Here is an 18,790-nt window from a genome sequence, read left to right on the forward strand (position 1 = left end):
TTAAAGAGACTGTAAGTGCCAGAGGATGGGCAAGTGCACTGTGTTCAGAACATGGGTAACAAGATTAGACAAATCAACACTTCATCCTGGCGAGGGAAAGGTCTCAGGATCTACCCATCCTGCCCCTTTCCCAGTCGACTACTGGCTGTTTACGGTGTGGGGGTGTGGAGCTGTGATTTTCTTCAGTGGTATAGCCACTACAGAAGTTACTCATGCGCCATTAAATAACCTCCCACACATGCTCATCGGAACAATTCTACTTTAACTTAGTCCCTCTCCCTTCCACCCCAAACACACAAATAAAAAGACCTGGAAGCAGGAGAGAGAACTGTTAGAAGGGCTTCAGTGGAAGAGAGAGGAATGAAAAGGAATAATGAGGTGTGAAAAAAAAAATTACTAAAATTCAGTGTATAGATGTATAAAACTGTTTATGAATTAAAAATCCATAAATAACTAAATGGAGCAAGAGCCACACAAAAACAGAAGTTGGTGGGCATGAGTGGGCGCACGCGTGCACACACACACACACACACACACACACACACACACACACACACACTGGAAAGTGTTGTAGAAACACAGACCAGGATGTCCTGACTTAACATATTTGTCATACTTTTAAAATAAGCATTTGTTTTCCATTCACATAATAGACAATTAGATGGAGTGGCTGATTGAGATACCAATACTTTAGTGTTGACTGATTACACAAGTTGATTTGTACCACAGCAATTTCCTCACAGTTGTTTAGCATGTAAGTATATGATAGAGGATTCTGCTTGTTCATATGAACATATTAGAAAGTAACACTCCATATGCTTTTCCCCACAAATACCCGCTTGGTCCAGGCTACTACAGTTAAGCTAGAATGGCTGATGAGTGGTGTAAAATGAATAAATAAATTAATTTAAAAAAAAAAATAGAATGCCTGCATGTTTTTTCTTTACTTCTTAGCATTCATCTACATTCTTTGATGGAGCTGGGTGTGAAGACAGAGGAGCTTCATGAGCTCACAGTTGAGACCATTATCACCCATAGAAACAGACCTTAAGAGCCACATGCGGTGGTGCACGCCTGCGATCCCAGCACCCAGGAAGCAGAGACAGGCAGATCACTGTAAGTTCAAAGCCAGCCTGATCTACAAAGTGAGTCTAGGACAACCAAGGCTACACAGAGAAACCTTGTCTTGAGAAACATTAAAAGAAAGGAAGAAAGAAAGAGAGAAGGTGAGAGAGAGAGAGAGAGAGATAGGTGGGGGGGCAGGCCTTATGATTATGTAAAAGGAGATGCCATGCCTCAGATTTTCCAAGTCCCTGAACTCCACACATAGAATTTGTCACAGCAGATGGGAGGAGTCAAATGGTGTTTGGGTTTGAGACGCCTCCTCTAGCTGATGCTAAAAGTACCCGGATGCCCATTGGAAATGCTGCCATCTGCAAAGACCCTCAGTCTTATCCTGTGTTCTCTGTGCCCTTTGGGCTGTTATTTGGTACGAGCCCTGTAAGCATTTCTGATGGGAGACAGTGTCCTGAGCCTTTCATTCCTTTAAATACTGGAGTTGTCAGGAGTCCAGGACTCTTAATCTTGCATTCAGACATACAAAACCTCTCTTAAAAATACAACTCTAGTGACCAAATATGGAGTGCTTTAGGATAGTTAAGCCATTTTTAAGCAGACAGACTACATTTGCATGGCTTTATTAAAAGCTGTTTTCCTAAACGCCTCTGGGAATAACCTTTTAAAAGTGCCTTGGTAGCCACAATAATGGTCATTTGTCATGTCTGTTATTAGCTGAGGTACGACAGCTGGGCAGATGCTCAGGTATTCTAACCCGAGACACTGGCCTGATCTATGTCCTGCCACATGGCTTGTTACTCTGCATTCTTACTCAGTTAGTCCTGGAGTGCCAGGCTGGCAACTATCCTGCCTGAGATTTCTTCCCAGAATCCCTCTCTCTGCTAGTACGAAAGTCAGTATTTGAACAATAAGACAATCTTTACCCAGCCGCACAATAATATTATCCCATCAGAGACCCCGCCCCCATGCTCACCTTGAGACAGCTCTCATGTACTCTCACTGGCATTATAAGGAATGATCCAAGCCTGTGAGGGAGACCCAGAACTCCTTGGTGGTCCCTAAGCATCGGTCACCGCAGACATCAGGGAAACACCCGCTCCTGCCAATGCTCTTGAAATCTTTGGGGACAGTGCCATGGACATTTGATCTAATTAATTACTCACGTCTCATTTAATTTCCCACGGTATACTTCCATCACTACAAATAAATATCTCTTTCAAATTCAAGTTGGGAAAGGATCCCCTGGTTTTTAGAAACAGGCTCACTGGGGCTTGAGGAGTGTGGCATTGGTAGAACATATTTTTAGCAGAGTGAAACCCTGAATTTAATCCTGCCACTACATCTATCCAAAGCACATAATTTATATGCCAGGACCAAATGCTCAAATAAGCTTCACTTTTAATAGCACATTTTTTAAAAATCTGAAAAATTCAATATACTTTCATATGAAGTCCTTCGGCACATAGATTGGAATCATACAGAAGAACCCATAATATTAGACAATAAAAATAAATTTACGACCTTTAACCCAGTGTGGGTGTGTCTCTAGTACTTTCTCTTATAGGATTAGAACATGTATATCTGGGTGTATTAGAATTCTAGAAGGCTCTGGGGCTGGACAGATGGCTTACTGGTTAAGAGCACTCACTGCTCTTCCAAAGGTCCTGAGTTCAGTTCCCAGCACCCACATGGCAGCTCACAACTGTCTGATGCCATTTTCTGATGTGTAGACATAATGTAGACGAAGTATCCATATACATTAAATAAATAAATAAATCTTTTAAAAAAAATTCTAGAAGGCTCAATGTCATAATGATTGTATTGTATATTGTAGAAAACATTTGTCGTGGTACCAAATAACTTAAGTATAGAGAAAAAACAATAATGTTAGCAGTACAAATTGAATCAGGTAACGGATTCATTTTTTGATGGTGCTGGTTATCGGATGCCAGGGTTGGCTGTTTTACAGGACTAGGATTGAACCGAAGGCCTCATGCATGCTAAACATGTGCCAAAACACTGAGCCATACTACCAGCCCTGGGCTTGAATCTGAGCAACAATTAACTCCTAATATCGCTTAATTATCAATTAATTAGGGAGAGTCTCCCAATTAAGGGAAGCCTCTTGGATGTTTCTGAGGTAACAGCTTGAAGGACAGCCTCAGACAAATGCTGATTGGGAAACTGAGCCAATTTGAGACTCTTGCTTGTTTCAAGACCTCTCTTTATATGTACAAGAATCAGAAAGTACAAAGATTAGCACTGGTCCCTAAACCGAAGGAAAAGAAATGCCGTTACAACATGTAAGACTCTCAACAGTTGGAGTATGACTCTAGCACTATTATCATATCTCTGGGCTTCTTGGACCAGTTTCCTAAGTGTAAGTAAGGCCACAACAAAATTATACAGAAAGGGAAGTATCCTCTTTTAGCGTTGCTGTTGTTGCTATTGTTGTTTTTCTAACTCTAATAGCACTGCCCAGGTGCCTAGACGAGGTTCACGTCGGAGCAGGGATGGTTAGTTAAGCTATCCTGACATGCCAGCATCACTTCTAGAGCTGTGGTGCATTCACATGATGGAAGAAACCATTTGGAAGATGGTTCTCTCCTCCAGTAGACCTCGAGCCTCGTTCTCATACCGAGGCTACCGAGGCGAGGGCATCAACCGGCAACCTTCACAGACCAGGCTCTAAAGTGATGAGGCACGCATCTCTCTGCACCTACCAACCTCCCCACCGTTAACCGTGTCAGAAAGATGGGAAGCAAGCAGGACAACATTTGCAATGCTCTGCCTGTTGCCCCCAGGCTGCAGGTGATCCTCTTTGCAGCCCTAAGGGTCACATTGGAAACCCACTTCTTCCAACTCTACAGTGAAAGGGTGTGGTCTTAGTGTCCCATACCATGGTCTCCCTACCTTACCATAGGAGGGTACCCTGTGGCAAGGCTGTAGGAAATAAATGCTTTAATACCCACTAGACACTTAGAGACTATTAAGAAGCCAGGCACGGTGGTAAACATCTGTATTCCCTGCACTGGAATGCTGAGGCAGGAGGATCAAAACTTTGAGCCCTGCCTGGGAAACTTAGTAAGACGCTGGCTCAAGACTCACTAGACAACACTAGGGAGATAGTTCAGTGACAGAGCACCTGTACTGCACACGTGACACCCTCGGCCCAGTCCCCAGCACAGCAGAACCAACAGTGGTGATAATGAATTGTGGGAGTTTGCAAATGCTGACTGCTAACTTGTGAGGTGCTGCAAAGGACTCTCACTGGCACGTTTGCACGTCTGTAAAACATAAAAGCTGGAAAGAACTATTCCATGTCCCGAGGAGTGAGTCAGAAAATAAAACGAGTACTGCTTATGAGACCCTGTTAGAAATGACTGCAGTTCTTTAAACCGCGTAGAAAACACTTTAAAGTATTGCTGCCTAAACACTTCAGTTTTCCTCTGGGAGTTGGGGATGGGAACAGAAAAGCTCAAATGACAGAAAACAGCGGCCGGGGTTCATTTCTGGGAACTGAAAAGGTGTATGCCCCCCACCCAACCCCCAAAGCCACTCAGGTCTGGCGGAAGTAAGTGCAAGGACCTTGCTTGCAGCAGACAGGTGTGCTGGGCGAGCGGTGAGATAGCCAGCTTCCTCCAGCGGCTTCACCCTCCAGCCAGTAATATCTCAATGGGAATCTTTTGTGTTAGTGTCTAAGAGCCATAGATGTTTTGTAAGGCCTTTAGCTAAAATGGTTTTTGAATTCTTTTGTTGTCTGTTTTCAAATATTCACTCACACTGACAGTGTGCTAGTAAGTGTCTTCTTGTTTAGGGACGGGGAGCTGAGTTTGTTAAGGCAGACACCCAGGAGCAGCAGGCAGCAGCCCCTGGTTCATTTCCTGGGTATCCACTTCTATCCGCCAGTATGAGTCTCCTTCAGAGGGTTACAAACATAAAGCGGCATGTATTTAATCTGTGGCTAAGTCAACGCTCAGATAACAGTGTTTGCTTTTAATTCAAGTAATACCAGACTGTTGGCCAAGCGGAGAAAAAAAAAAAAAAAAAAAAGGATGGATGGCCATCTCTTTCTAGACACAGATATTTGTGTTAGAAACTGTATTCTGTGTATGCCTGGGTGTGAGGAAAGAAGGTGATCAAAATCTGCTCTAATGCCCTAATGATGGGGAAGCTCAGGTTAGGTTACAGAGCGCGGGTGTGTTTCCTCCTGGCAACACCTGGCGGGGACTTTTGCACTTTTCTTTCTCCATTGCCTTATCTTTCCCCCTTTTCACAGCTCACAGGTACACAAACCGTGTCATTCACTGTGATGATAAGGCAAGGACTGAGCCATTCAGTTTCAGTCTTGTCCTTGGATGTTAAAACCGACAACCTAGCACCTCTAGTACTTCTTATCTCTGAGTCATTGGCCTTGCCAGCACTCAAGATAAGAAAGTCTCTCACTTGCCAGCAGAATGTGGGGTGGGGGATGGGGTGGGGGGAGGGGGGAGGTGGGGAAGGGAGCTAGTGTGCAATGAGCTTGCAAACCAAATCACACACTTGCCAGAGGTAAAAGAAAACAACAACAACAACAACAACAACAATAAAACAACAACAAAACCCAGCCTAGTAAAGCACTGGGTCTGGAACGTACTCACCACAAAATAAGCAATAGCAGGCATTTTGGAAAAGAGTCAGGACTTACCATTCACCAGAGAAAAAGTAACAAGTGAGAAACTGCTGTGACTTGGGCATTTTCCACCAGGAAGTCAATTTTCACTCTTAAGTACCTGTGACTCTCAGGAGGAAGAAGAAACCAAACAGGCCATCTCATTTTAATTGAAGTGTTAAGTGACTTCCAGTCAAAATGAGCCCTTATGATTTACCTCATACTGCATACTCTGTTGATTAGAACTTAGCCCCAACAACTCAGTCAGCCACAGGTGTGGTAGGTACAGATCAGAGAGTATTAACCTGAGAGGGAAAGCAAACAATTCACTAGGCCTGTTTCAGGAATCTCTATGGTTTACTAACAAATTCTGGGAAATTGACAGAATTCTTAGTTTTGTTTGTTTGTTTGTTTTGTTTTGTTTTGCTTTTTTTGCCACTGTAACAGAATCCCCAAGACTTAGTAGTTTATTTATTTATTATTTTCTTTCTTTTTTTTTTTTTTTTTTTTTTTTTTTGGTTTTTTGAGACAGGGTTTCTCTGTGTATCCTTGGTTGTCCTAGACTCACTTTGCAGACCAGGCTGTCCTTGAACTCACAGGGATCCACCTGCCTCTGCCTCCCAAGTGCTGGGATTAAAGGTGTGTGCCACCACCCCCGGTTGACTTATTAATTTATAAAGAACAAAAGATGTATCTCTTACAGTGCTTAAGGCTGGAAAGTCCAAGGTCAAGGCACCCACATCTGGAGGGACTTTCTGTTGTATCACCCACCCCATAGCAGAAGGCAGAAAGCAAAGAGCACCGGAGAGGAAGAGAGAGAAAGGGGGGGCCAAACTCAACTTTACCAGAGCAGGAAATGTATTCCACTGTGGTGGCAGCACTGCCAGCCCCCTTAGAAACGCCAAGCCTCTGTGACATAACTGCTCCTTGGGGTTCCCTTTCACCCTTATCATGTTAGGGACAAATGTTCTAAGCATGGACATTGGCAAACATTTTTAAAAAACAAAAACAAAAAAACCAAACACGGTGCATTTCTTTATCCCTTTCCCGGGACTTCTCTTTCTGTTATATTTCCTATAAAATCTAAAGGAATCCATACAGAGTTGTGGGGAACTCAAGTGGAAGTTTTGGTGTCTTTAAAAACTCAGTTATGTTATATAAACAAGTTTTTGTTTTAATCCCAGGTGTGGGATATGGGTCTGCTTAAGATTGTCCACAGCAGCAGACTATTTGCTTTATGCGGTCTCTGAGAAGGATGAGATCTTTGCCAGGGGAAGATAGTTTAATTCTGAGGACTCTGGAAAGGGAATAAACGCCTGAGCCTGGAAAGAGACTGGTGACTCCACGAAAGAAGAAGGTGGCTGCTGCTTCCCCTATGTGGCTCCTGGTTGCTATAGATGGAGTTTGACAAGAAGTTGGCGGTATCCTGAGATGAAAATCGGACTTGCCCCAAGGAACCAGATGACCCTGAACAGCAGGAAGTAGCTAAAGAGAAGCCCGCCCCCTGCTCCCCACTAACCTTTCTCTCCTACCTGGTGTTGGGGTGTTAGAAGGGACTAGGGTGAAGGTAGGTAGAGGTATAAGAAACTCAAATAAAATGGACTAAAATAAAGATGCCAACAGGGAGCTTCAAATCATTCTTTGGTCCCTGTCACCCTAGACAGATATGTAATGTACCCAGTAGAACTTCTCTCTGGCCTTTGCTTAATGAAGGCATCAGGGAGTTTGTAAAAAGAAACCACTCGCTTTACATTTCTATGTAGGATAGCTGCACTTTGTACTGACTGTATGGTTAAAGAGCATACTGAGATGGGCAATATTCCAAATCTTTTCCATGCTAAGTCTTCTACTCTCAGTGGTCATGTGACTTTCCTGCTGCCACCGCTGCCGCCGCCGCCGCCGCCGCGGCCATTGCTGGGTTCCCACTGACCATTTCTAAGCACAAGATCTTATGTAGGCCCACAAAACAAATCTGTGTGAGACTTTTCCTAGAGATCCAGAATTGCCCTCCCCATAGATGGAGTGTCTCTCTGTGTTCATGTCCAGTGGGCTCAGCCCCAAGCCAATGCTATTGACTTTGATGGCATCAGCAAGGCAGGCTCTGGCTTCATGAATGGCTTCATGACACTTGGGCCACAGCAGGTTTCCGATAAAAAGGATGAATACTGCCTTTCCCACATTCTCTCTTCTCTCCCTTTTCCTCTCTTGCATGCCTTCTGCCATGGGATGGTGCAGCAGGAAGGTCTTCATCAGGTATGTACCCCTAGTCTTGCACTTGACAACGTTACTTGTTCTGATTGTCCCAGCACCGGGTGTCTTATTACAGGATCACACAGTGAACTAACAGCCTGTTCTTCTGTTGTGCTGTGTTCCCCTAATCTCACTTGATAACACCGCTTCTTTGGTGGCTACCTCTAAAGGGCATTTCCCACGCTCCCAATTCTCATGAGTGTGTCTCATCCTGAAATGCTGGTCTTTATCTGGTTAACAATGCTTAATTTAATTGCGCCATTATAAAGACACACCAGTAGGCCTGGACCTACTGAGGAATTGGCCCTAACTATGGGGGGAGGGCCCACACATGCAGAGGGCTGTAAGAGTAAAGAGCTGGTGGTATCCAGTGGAGGCGTAGGCCACACTCAGGAGGCATTACAGAGAGGACAGAGGGTGACAGGGACTATGCAAGGACCAGACAGAGGAAAGCCTGGTTTAAAAACAAAAAACAAAAAGCCAACAACAACAACAACAAAAACCTGGCCAATTAAGAAACTCAAGCCAGTAGCACACTGTGGGGAGAGTTAAGGGGGGGGGGGAATTAGAGAAGCCTGCTTAGGAGGCATTGCTAAGCAGGGGTGCAAATGAACCAGGCTGAAGGGGGGAACAAAATGACCTGGACAGCGAAGGAGCAGAAAGTGGAAGGAGCAAAACACACAGCTTTGCAGTGAATTGGGGGAGTCTGTAGGTTATGGGGTGGGGTGGGGTACAGTGAATTAAAGAGGTCATCAGGGGCCAAATGCAGAATTCCAAACTCTACTTCCAAGACTATGCAACCCACGAGAGGAAGCGAGCTGAGGGATCACGGGCCTGGGTGTGAGCTTCCTGGAGCACTCTCTGTGAGGAGAGCGCTGGAGCACCAGGTAGGAAGGATGAGGGTGACCTAAGCAGGAGCGGATGGGGGCTGAGTTTGCACAATGATGTCCGAGGAGATGGTGACAAGGGACTCACACTCTAGGTTGGCTTCAGTAGAACGTGCTGGTTGGTTATGGAGTTGGTGCTCAGGATGCAGGTTGACTCTCTAGGGTCTGGGGTTTTCAGCCGGATGGGGTGAAGAAGCATCCTTCTTTGAGACAGTGAACACAGGATGAAAACGAGTGAGGTTCAAGGATGCTGCAACATGATTCTAGACATCATATTTGAATGTGTTGTTGTTGTTGTTGTTGTGTGTGTGTGTGTGTGTGTGTGTTTAGGAGAAAGGTCTCAAGTGGAAGTCAGGGTGATGTAAATATAAGCACATAAGTGTAAACTTAATTCATGAAGAAAGTGAAATTGAGCGCACACGGCGAAAGCACGCTCAGCGTTGACGAAACGACAGCCGACTTCTGATCATCTCTGCCATCTCAGGACCAAGTCAGGGCACTCACTCCTGTCACATAACACCATGAGCACGCATGTACCGACGTCCCTCTTCTTTAAAAAAAAAAAAAAAAAGTCAGAGCAGCAAACCTGGTTTTCCTTATGTGAATTAGTTGAGCAAGACTCACCTGAAAAAAATCCATAGCCTGACTAAAGAATCACAATTCAAAACCGAGGTCCCATAATTATAACTATGTCTTGTCCATTGTTCTAAAACATGGTGGAGCTACTGGCAGACTGAAAGGAAGGGAGGGGATGGCTTACCTGAGCTAGGCTCTGTCAACTTCAGACCGTCCCCTTTCCCCCAGGAATGGCAGCGCTTCCACAGGTGATTGGCTACAGTGGGAATCGCTTAAGCGTGGGGTTAAAGTCTCAAGTCCGCCAGCGATCTCATTCCACACCGTCTAGCTTGTCACGCAGCCCCAGCCACAGACATGCGTGGGCGGACGCCACGTACCAAGCACCCTATAGAAACGCAACCTTAAAAAATTAGTTTATGCCACCCCACAAAATACTATGTATCTCCTCGGGGTCCATTTTCCTTCCGAGGAGGGGGTCAGCATGGCATCTGTGAGGTCCCTATTTCCAACACCTTGCTGCCCGGGGTTACCTGCAGAGAAAGTCCAGACAGACATCCCTGGGAGTCGTCTTGAAGTTTGAAATCTATCTCCTCCCTCAGTATACCCCACAGACAGGCAAGATCTATAGTCACTCAAAAGCCAGGTAGAACAAGGTATGTGTGATTTTGTCTGTTTTCTTTCAAGGTCTCACTAGGTATTATTGACTGCTTTTATTACTCTTAGCTGTTGCTTGGAATCTGATTGCCAACCTGGGTTTGTTAAAAGATCGTTTCCCTCTGACTCCATCCACTGTAAAAACCAAGCTACCATTTTCAAAAGTCATGTCTGTCTATCTTGTCTGTCTGTCCATCCTTCCACACACACACACACACACACACACACACACACACACACGCATACATACATTTGAGACAGTCTCACTGTGCTGTCCTGAAACTCATAGAGCCGCCTACCTCACTCTGTGTTCCAGTGCTGGGCTTCCAGGCTATACGAATACATCATATACCCTATACCATCCATATACATTATATATCCAACTTATAGTCATAAGAAACCCCACTGGCACGGATATTAAAACTTTTCATCAAAGCCACTGTTTCATCCGCGAATAATAATCTACACAGTTCCTTCGCTTGCAATCGAAAGGCCTCGGAACACCAAAACTGTACTCCCTAAATTTTCGTCGTCCCCCCCACCCCCCCCCCCCCCCCCGCTCCCAGTAACTTTGAGCTGGCTTTGAGCACCAGCCGGCTCAGTCCTTCGCTGGCTTGCTCTTGCCCTTCCTTTCCATCTGATCTATGGTTCCCAGGACATAGCGGAGACTTCTGGCTGCAGACTCTGGAAAATGTAACTCGGAATTTCCTACAATCTCAGCTCCACTTTCTCCTGGGCGCCGGCCCCGGGGCTGGAGCCTTGTTATTGTCACGTGGCCGCGGGTGCCAGGCGGGCCAATGGGCGCGCGCCCGCCTCCGCGCTCCGCCTCGCCGCTCCACCGCGCCTGGACTTCGCGCTCCGCAGCCCGCCGCCGGCGGAAAAGTTTCTCTGCGGGTGATCGTGCTCGCGGACGCCGCTCGGGCTGCCCGCGCCGCTGCTGGCCACCCTTAGTTGCTGCCTCTCCCGCTGAGCGCGGGCATGCGAGGCCTTCGGTGCCAGGATTGAGCGGCGAGGAACACGCGGCCAAGATCGGCGTGTCCAGCCTCGTCTGGGAGTCCGTGCTCGTCGTGGGGCGCGAGGCTGCGGAGCTCTAGGCCGAGCTGGAGGCGGCGGGGCGCGCGGCGATGGGTGCTCCCGGGCTCCGAGTGGCCGCGGCGGCGCTGGGGCTGCTGCTGTGCGCGGGGTTGGGGCGCGCGAACCCGGCGGGGCGCGGAGGCCACGGGGCGCCGGGGCAGCTCTCGGAGGAAGCTGCTCGGCGCCCGTGCCCAGCCGCCTGCCACTGCCTCGGAGACCTGCTAGATTGCAGCCGCCGCCGGCTAGTTCGCCTTCCCGATCCTCTCCCGGCCTGGGTCGCACGGCTGTGAGTATCTGTATCATTCCGGTGGGGTGGAGGGGAACCGCCGGCGAGGGTTGCGCGAGGAGAAGCGCCCACGGGGCTTAGGGCGCAGTGTACGGCGCCCAGGCCAGAAGTGGAGCCTTGTGGGACAACACTGTCTCTCTCTACCTCCGCGCAGGTGGGCGCTTGGCTCGCCGCAGGAGACGGTCTGTGAGACTCTGGACTTTGCAGCTTTTCTTCTTAGTTTATGTAGAATCTGGCCCAACTGTAGCTTCTCAGTGGTTATGGTCTCTGCTTGTCCCCAGACGGCCATTGCATGCGCGCTTTTCACTTAGAACCCCTTGCTCAAGCTATAGTGGACCGACACCCCCCTCCCCCCAGCCCCTGTGCTTAATTTCACTTTAGCAGACTATCAGCCTCCTTCCCGGGGCCACTTTGTAATGCGTCTTGGTTCGGGTGAGAGGTTTGGGTGCGAAGGCTGATCAGGCAGATACGCGAAGGAGGAAGTAGGTTTTCAGAACCGAGATCTGTAGTGCCCAGCGCTGGGTGCTGTTTGGCACATTTTAGCTGGGGAGTCTGAAAACCCGAAGCCACTGCCAACTGTGTGGAAGAACACGGAAGAAAATATAATTTACTTGAAAATGGGAGTCCTTACAAGTGTCAACTCTATTTATTCTTACCCAACCCCTAATTTTGTGAAAATTGGAGGGGTGTTTAAGCCATAAACAAAGGAGCAAATGTTGTGTGTGTGTGTGTGTGTGTGTATGTGTGTGTGTTTAAATTAGTTGTTCCGTTTAAAAGAAATCAAATTGCACTTCATACTTAAGATTGTTAAAGATTGTTAAATTTGGGCCTAGCAGAAATTCTCAGCTCTTAAACAATCATAGGCCTTCACAATAGTGGCTGAAACTTTTGTCAGGCGGCTTAAGAAATGGCCCTTTTGAACCAGGATGCCAACCTAAATTCCTTAATCAGTTATAAACTGTTGACCACCAAACAACACGCTCGTTTTGAAAGGCGGTTTAATAAGGAAATAGAATTAACGAGAATTGGATTGATATTTAATGGCTGCTTATGGAATGCCTGATGTAGCAGCTTTTATTACTCGCGAAGGAGGAGATAAAGACTTGAGCCTAAAGCAAGACTTTCAATTAGTTGTGGCTAATTCCGTTCAATTGCCTCCTGGGGGGCGGGGGTCACGCTGCTGCATCCGTGAAAGCAGAATGGCTCCATTGACAACATATGGAACTGAACATGTGAGTGCCTAGAGGTGAACGCCTATGGATAATATAGGGATGGGAGAGAAAACCAAGACTGTGTTCCCCTGGAGTGCTTTTAAACGCTTAGTAAGGCTAACTTTATGTGGCAGTTTCTCAGTGACAGGTGGCTCATTGAACGCTGTCAGAGCACAGTATCGTGCTATTGTCAAGACCCACGGATCTTAGATGGAGCTCAGAAAACTGTGTGGACCTTGATAGGAGGTTGCGTCGAATCAAAAGGGGGAATTCAATACCTATTTAAACTTTCTTAAAGGGAGCTGACTTAATTAGGATTTTGTTTTGCAGATAATTTGGTGGCACACTAAAAACAAATTACAGTTTATTTGGTTTGCACAGTCCTTAATTACATTTCCGCCAGTAGTAAATTGTCTCAATACAAGTCTACATTCCTTAGACGGATGTGAAAATATATCCCACTTGTATAAATAAGCGCCCGGTCGGTTGTCAGAAGCCCCGCTGTGATCGCTCATGAAACAGCCTCTCCATTCTTGTACTTGTGTGACTTCTGACCATCTTTGTAGGTGTCACCAAAACCATGTGGTCTTAAGTTCTTTTATTGTCAGTGTTTCCTTTGTTTGTGCTCAAAGCTCTAGAGGCCTGTTCTCCACCTCAGAGAAGAGAAAAAGAAAAAAAAAAGAAAGAAAGAAAGAAAGAAAGAAAAAAACACATGCAATTGCGTTCCCCACCCCCTGTTATTGGAGGCACTGCAATAGGAGGTGTGAGTTGCTGCTAGTTAAACCTTACATAATTACAAAAGCTCTTAAGTAGATGCCTCCAAGATCAGGGGGTGAGTACAAAATGTGTGGTGTTCACCACAGCTCTAGCTCTCCTTTCCTTGACTCATTAAACAGAGCTAAAGTTTGTCTTTGGGATAGTTTAATGAGAAAGTTGAGGAAAATATGCTGTGTGTCTTTTGTTTCCTTTGTTGAATTTGCAAGTTAGGAATGTCTCTGGTGCTGCCTCTGTGTGTGTGTGTGTGTGTGTGTGTGTGTGTGTGTGTGTGTGTGTGTGTGTCCCTCCCCGTCTATCCAGTTTTTTCTTTATTGCCACAGGAGCGCCTTGTATGGAAAGCTAAATAGTTGGGCTAAACAATAATAACGCCATACTTGTTTCCGCTTTCAGAAGGAACCTGCAGTTCTTTAATGGAAGTGGCTGTTAAAAAAAGTAACTGCTGGAAGCTCACTCAAAGAGCTCTGTGCCTGTCCCCAGACCTCTGAAGCTAAAGAGGGGGGCTTGTTAGCCAAAGCAGGCAAGGGGGGAGGGGTCATTGTTTGATACCAACGGGAACCTCAAGTGTTATTAAATTCTAGCTGGAATTTCAGATGAGTTATCTTATCACAGGAGTGTTTGAGCTGCTCTTCACAGGTTTGAGGCTAAAGTCCGAGAGGTGCTTTGTGCTGGTGTGACTGTGTTGGTGTTGGCCTGTTGTGAATCTTTGGGGACAGAGTACTATGGCGGGGGTTGGGGGTGGCGGGTGGGGTAGTGGGAAAGGAACAATCGCCCTTATGGTTTCCACAGCTGTTTCTCTATATTTTCCAGACCAAAACTCGAGCATAGCAGGCTGATTTACGAGTCAGGGTTTTAAAACAGCTACAGCCTGCCTTTTTGTTTTTCGGCTTTCCATATTTCTGCTGAGTTAGCAGCTTGGCAGGCCCCCATGGGATTGATTAAGAAGCTACGCCATATTTGTGTTTTCAAATTTGAAATGGAAGTCAGATTTCCAAATGCTTAAAAAGAAGAAAATGATGGCCAGAACCAAATGTGGTAAAAATTCGATAATTTTCACATATGCTCATTGGCTTGATAAAACTCAGGGTGACTCTACCATATACAGGGGGCTTGATTTTTCCCCCCAAGCCTTTGCCCGGTGGCTTTCTGGATAAATAGTTAGCACCTCACTACCTTTCCCATCTGTCTACCTCATCACACCCGAGTCTATTAAAACAGTTTCCTGGGGGAAGCTATTCTTTCATGGACCTTCAGATAATGATGAATCTGCCCTGCCTATGGAGTGGTTTCTGTCCTGGGCTCATGGCAGCAGTGTCAGTGTATCTCAGCCATTAGAACAATATAAGGAAGATGCAGGAAAATGTGACACCTTTTTTTCCCCCCTTTTTTGGCACCTTCTAAAAGGAAGATAATTATTTCTGAAATGTATATTACTTTAAAATCTAAATTTAGGTAAATTAAAAGTCCCATGGCTTTAAGTATTTAGCAGTTAAAGTCACATCAGAAGTAAAAAGTGTTTTGTTTTGTTTTGTTTTCCCTTCCCACATATAATGTGGTTTTAATAGTATACAAAGCTCAGGATGGAAGCATTTGGAAGAACTGAAATATGTATGGCTGCCAGCTCCTGCTGGAGGACATGAAACCAGTGTCCCCTGAATGTGCACTGGGCTGAAGGCCCAGTCCCGGTTTAACGTCTTTTGTTGGGGGAATCTCATCCCATTACTGGTGGAAAACTTTGAGCACTCAAATCTCATTTCTCCCAAGATCTCCCAGTGAAATAATCCTTCCAGTGAGCAGAGAGCAGTTCTTAGCTTTTCTTTTCTTTCTTTTAATTTAAAAGAAAATAGACTGCATTAAATATAAATACCAGATTGCTGCCGCCCCCCCCCCCCACCCTGTGCTTTCAAACACAGGAAACAATGGTGGGCTGGGGGCAGGCTCAGCATTCTTCCGTTAAGTAGGTCCAAATGGCTGTCTGTGGAGTGAGGCTAAAGTCCCAGGTGGAGGATTCCCTTTTGGTTGTGTTTTAAGGGCAATCTGTGACTGTCTGGGGGTGCTAAAGCACACAGGTTTAGTTCGCCTGCTAACGTGAGTTGTTGGGCTCACAGCTTCCTTGATGAACTCCAGATGGACTTGGGCTGGCCTGTGAGGGAAAGTGTCTGGCTCCAGCCAGCGTGGTGAGCGTGCACAGCAGTGGTTGTAATTGCAGGATTTTTATAGTTTAAAACTGAGCCAGATTCCCCCCCCCCTCCCCTTTATGTTATAACTCTACCAGGACAAAACTCGTGTCTGTTACTGTCTGGTAGGTCTTTAGGTAAACAGAGCTTGAATAAAATCTTTGCAAGTCCTTTTTAATTTTGTTTTAAGGTGAAATTCGGACACCGGAGCTTAAAGCTCAGAGAATGACAGTATCTTTAATTTTGAATTGCCAGTTAAGCAAGAAGCAACACTTTCTCTGGGTGTGATTTCTGTTTTTCTGTTGTTTGGGGGGAGCACATTCTGCTGTGTATAACATGGCTGATGCTTACTTAAAAACCTTCCTTTTAAACACTGAAAAATTATCTTATACTAGTTTGGCTACATGTAGGCAGGGTGTTGAAACAATTGTTGGATTTTTTTTTTGTTCCTCATTTCAAATCTTGATGCTGGGTAGACTTCTTAGCCCAGAACACTGTATCCACCAAGGTTTGTTACTTTTAGCACTTTGATGTCTGTGGGAATTGTTGACAACCTGTGACTGAGCCTTTGAGTAAAACACACATTTCTTTTAGTGTCTAAAATCTGTTCACAGGGTGCTCGTAGCATTTGACCTGCATTTTTAGATGCTCAGTGTGGTTTAAATGGTGTGCTATGTTACTGGACATTGAAATTGAAGGAGTTCTTGAGAGAGAAGATTCAGGCTGTCGAGTATCCTTTCGAACCTGTACATTCAGGGATGTGTTTGCAGACACACACACACACACACACACACACACACACACACACACACACGCACACCATACTAGGAATCTAGCCTTTTAACAAATAAATACCCATGGATGTCCACCCCTGTCCTCTTTGCACAGTGAGTAAGGACATTGGTACTTAATTTTGTGATAATAAACTGTTTCTTCGGAGTCCTTGTTTCAGTAACCTGCCTAATTAGACACTTTTCATAGTCTATGATGTCATTGTATCAAGTTGGGAGGGAGGGGATGAAGGGGTGAAGCAAACTACAGTTCACAAAGATCTGTTTACCATGTGCCAAAAAACATCTCTTAAAATGCTTGTGGGCTTCAAGTATTTGAGTCTGCCAGCCTCTTAAACCAACTTTGTTCTCAGAGTTTGTCGTTGTGAGTTTGGCATTTGGTTGCCATTTAATTTTTGGACAGAATGGTCCAATTATTTCTTTGCTTGTCACTGGTGTTGAGAAAGAGAGAGAATTCAAAACCCCTGCTCTACCTAGTAGGTCATTAAGTAATATTAGTGACATTTAAGAAACTACTTGTAACATTACTTTTGTTTTCTTACAGGGACCTTAGTCACAACAGATTATCTTTTATCCAGACAAGTTCTCTGAGCCACCTTCCAAGCCTCCGAGAAGTGTGAGTCCTACTTATTTCCCATTGGAGGGTTACATAAAATTTGTCCCCCTTGGACCATTTCCTAGGATGAACCTTTGGATTATAAGAACTTCCTTCAGACTTTTAACTTGAGTGATGTCTTTAAATAATGCAGTGTTTTCGTGTCTTCGGATTTCAGATGGCCTACATAGCCTTTTCTGTTCTTTTTGACACTCACAGGAAGCTGAACAACAATGAATTGGAGACCATTCCGAACCTGGGGCCAGTCTCTGCAAGGATTAGACAACTCTCCTTGTAAGTGAATATCAGCATCATTTCCATATATGCTTCTAGGAGCGAGAGGTGCTAGCTATATCCAGGTTCTCAACCTGTGGGTCTTGAACCCTTTGCAGGGCAGCTGTGTGTGTGTGTGTGTGTGTGTGTGTGTGTGTGTGTGTGTGTGTGTGTCACATGTCAGATAATTACTTTTGATTCATAACAGTAGCAAAATTACAGTTACAAAGTAGCAATGAGATAATTTTATGGCTTGGGGTCACCACAACATGAGGAACTGTATTAAAGGGTTGCAACATTAGGAAGGTTGAGAACCACTGCTTGGTATGGACTAGCATGCACTTCTTATGAATACCCTTCCCATGGCATAATAAAGAAGGCCAAGAGGCCTAATCTAGAGATAGATTAACTTGCTTTCACTTCTATGTCTTGTGTGTGTGTGTGTGTGTGTGTGTGTGTGTGTGTGTGTATTTTGGTGCTGGGGATGGAACCCAGAGCTTGCTTCCTAGGCAGTGTATTAAACTACAACTCCCTCAAACATCCTACAACAAGCATGCTTTACACTCCGCTGTCTTTGCTACCTTGGCATCCAGGATCCAAAGAAACTACTTTGAGCTTTGGTTATTTTCTGTAGACCAGAACTTAAATTCTGGCATTGCCCAGTGGTTGTCATGGGAACTGTGGGCGGTGCTAATATTATGGCAGTGTTCGTAGAAAATGATCAGACTTACGTGTAAGGTTAATGGGAGCTGGCAGTTTGCCAGTGAGGCATGGTCTTGAGTTTTAGCTTATGTGTGTATGCGGATTTGTGCGCATGTGAGTGAGTACAGGTGCCCTTAGCATCCAGAAGAGGGCACTGGATCCTGAGGAGCAGTCATCAGCTGCTGGATGCAGGTGCTGGGAATTGAATAGGGTCTGGTCAGTAGCTGTGTCTGCCTTTCACGTGGGCTATCTCCCTTGTACGTATGGCTCCTGGTATGGGAATCAGAGCTAGAAACTCCAACTGAAAATGTTCACTTAGGTAACTGAAGCAGTAAGTGAAGTCAAAATGTTAGTCTGCAAAGTTTTTGGATACATTTAAAAATGTGTCAGCTTTCCTGTATTTTCAGTGCAGATAATGTTTATATTCGTGTATTTGAGATCAGTTTTGGGACCATCTTGTCCTTACAGGATTTAAAAGTAGCATTTCATATGCTTCAGGATTAATTTCTAAAGTTAAAGCCATTTCCCATTTTGATCTTGAGTAATTAAAGTTTTTACTTGTCTCTAAAGTTAAAACATGTTCTTTAAACAACTTGATAAAATCCCACCATTGTTTTTTGTTTTTTGTTTTGTTTTGTTTTTTTTCTAGTAAGGGTGTTGGGAGAGTTGAAGTTACACAGTAAATTTCAGGCAAGCTGGTCAATTAATTAAAATGATCGCTCTCCAATTGCTTACATCTGGTGATTTATAGTGGTTTGTTTTTACTGAAGGCCCAGGTCAGCCGAGTCACCCTGCAGCCGCAGTGTCTGCTT

At 45.2% G+C, this 18,790-nt stretch overlaps 1 protein-coding gene across 1 annotated transcript in view; it reads left to right on the plus strand.

Moving 5' to 3' along the window:
• The first annotated feature begins 11,036 nt into the window (after positions 1–11,036).
• Lrig3 (leucine rich repeats and immunoglobulin like domains 3) overlaps positions 11,037–18,790 on the plus strand; it is a 48,868-nt gene continuing 41,114 nt past the window's right edge. Inside the window, exons 1-3 of the mRNA XM_051170215.1 lie at positions 11,037–11,455; positions 16,953–17,024; positions 17,223–17,297. Coding sequence (XP_051026172.1) covers positions 11,220–11,455; positions 16,953–17,024; positions 17,223–17,297 — 383 coding nt within the window. The 5' untranslated portion in view covers positions 11,037–11,219. The remainder of the gene's footprint in view (positions 11,456–16,952; positions 17,025–17,222; positions 17,298–18,790) is intronic.

Source organism: Acomys russatus, chromosome 28 (genome assembly GCF_903995435.1).
Source record: "Acomys russatus chromosome 28, mAcoRus1.1, whole genome shotgun sequence".
Taxonomy (NCBI): domain Eukaryota; kingdom Metazoa; phylum Chordata; class Mammalia; order Rodentia; family Muridae; genus Acomys; species Acomys russatus.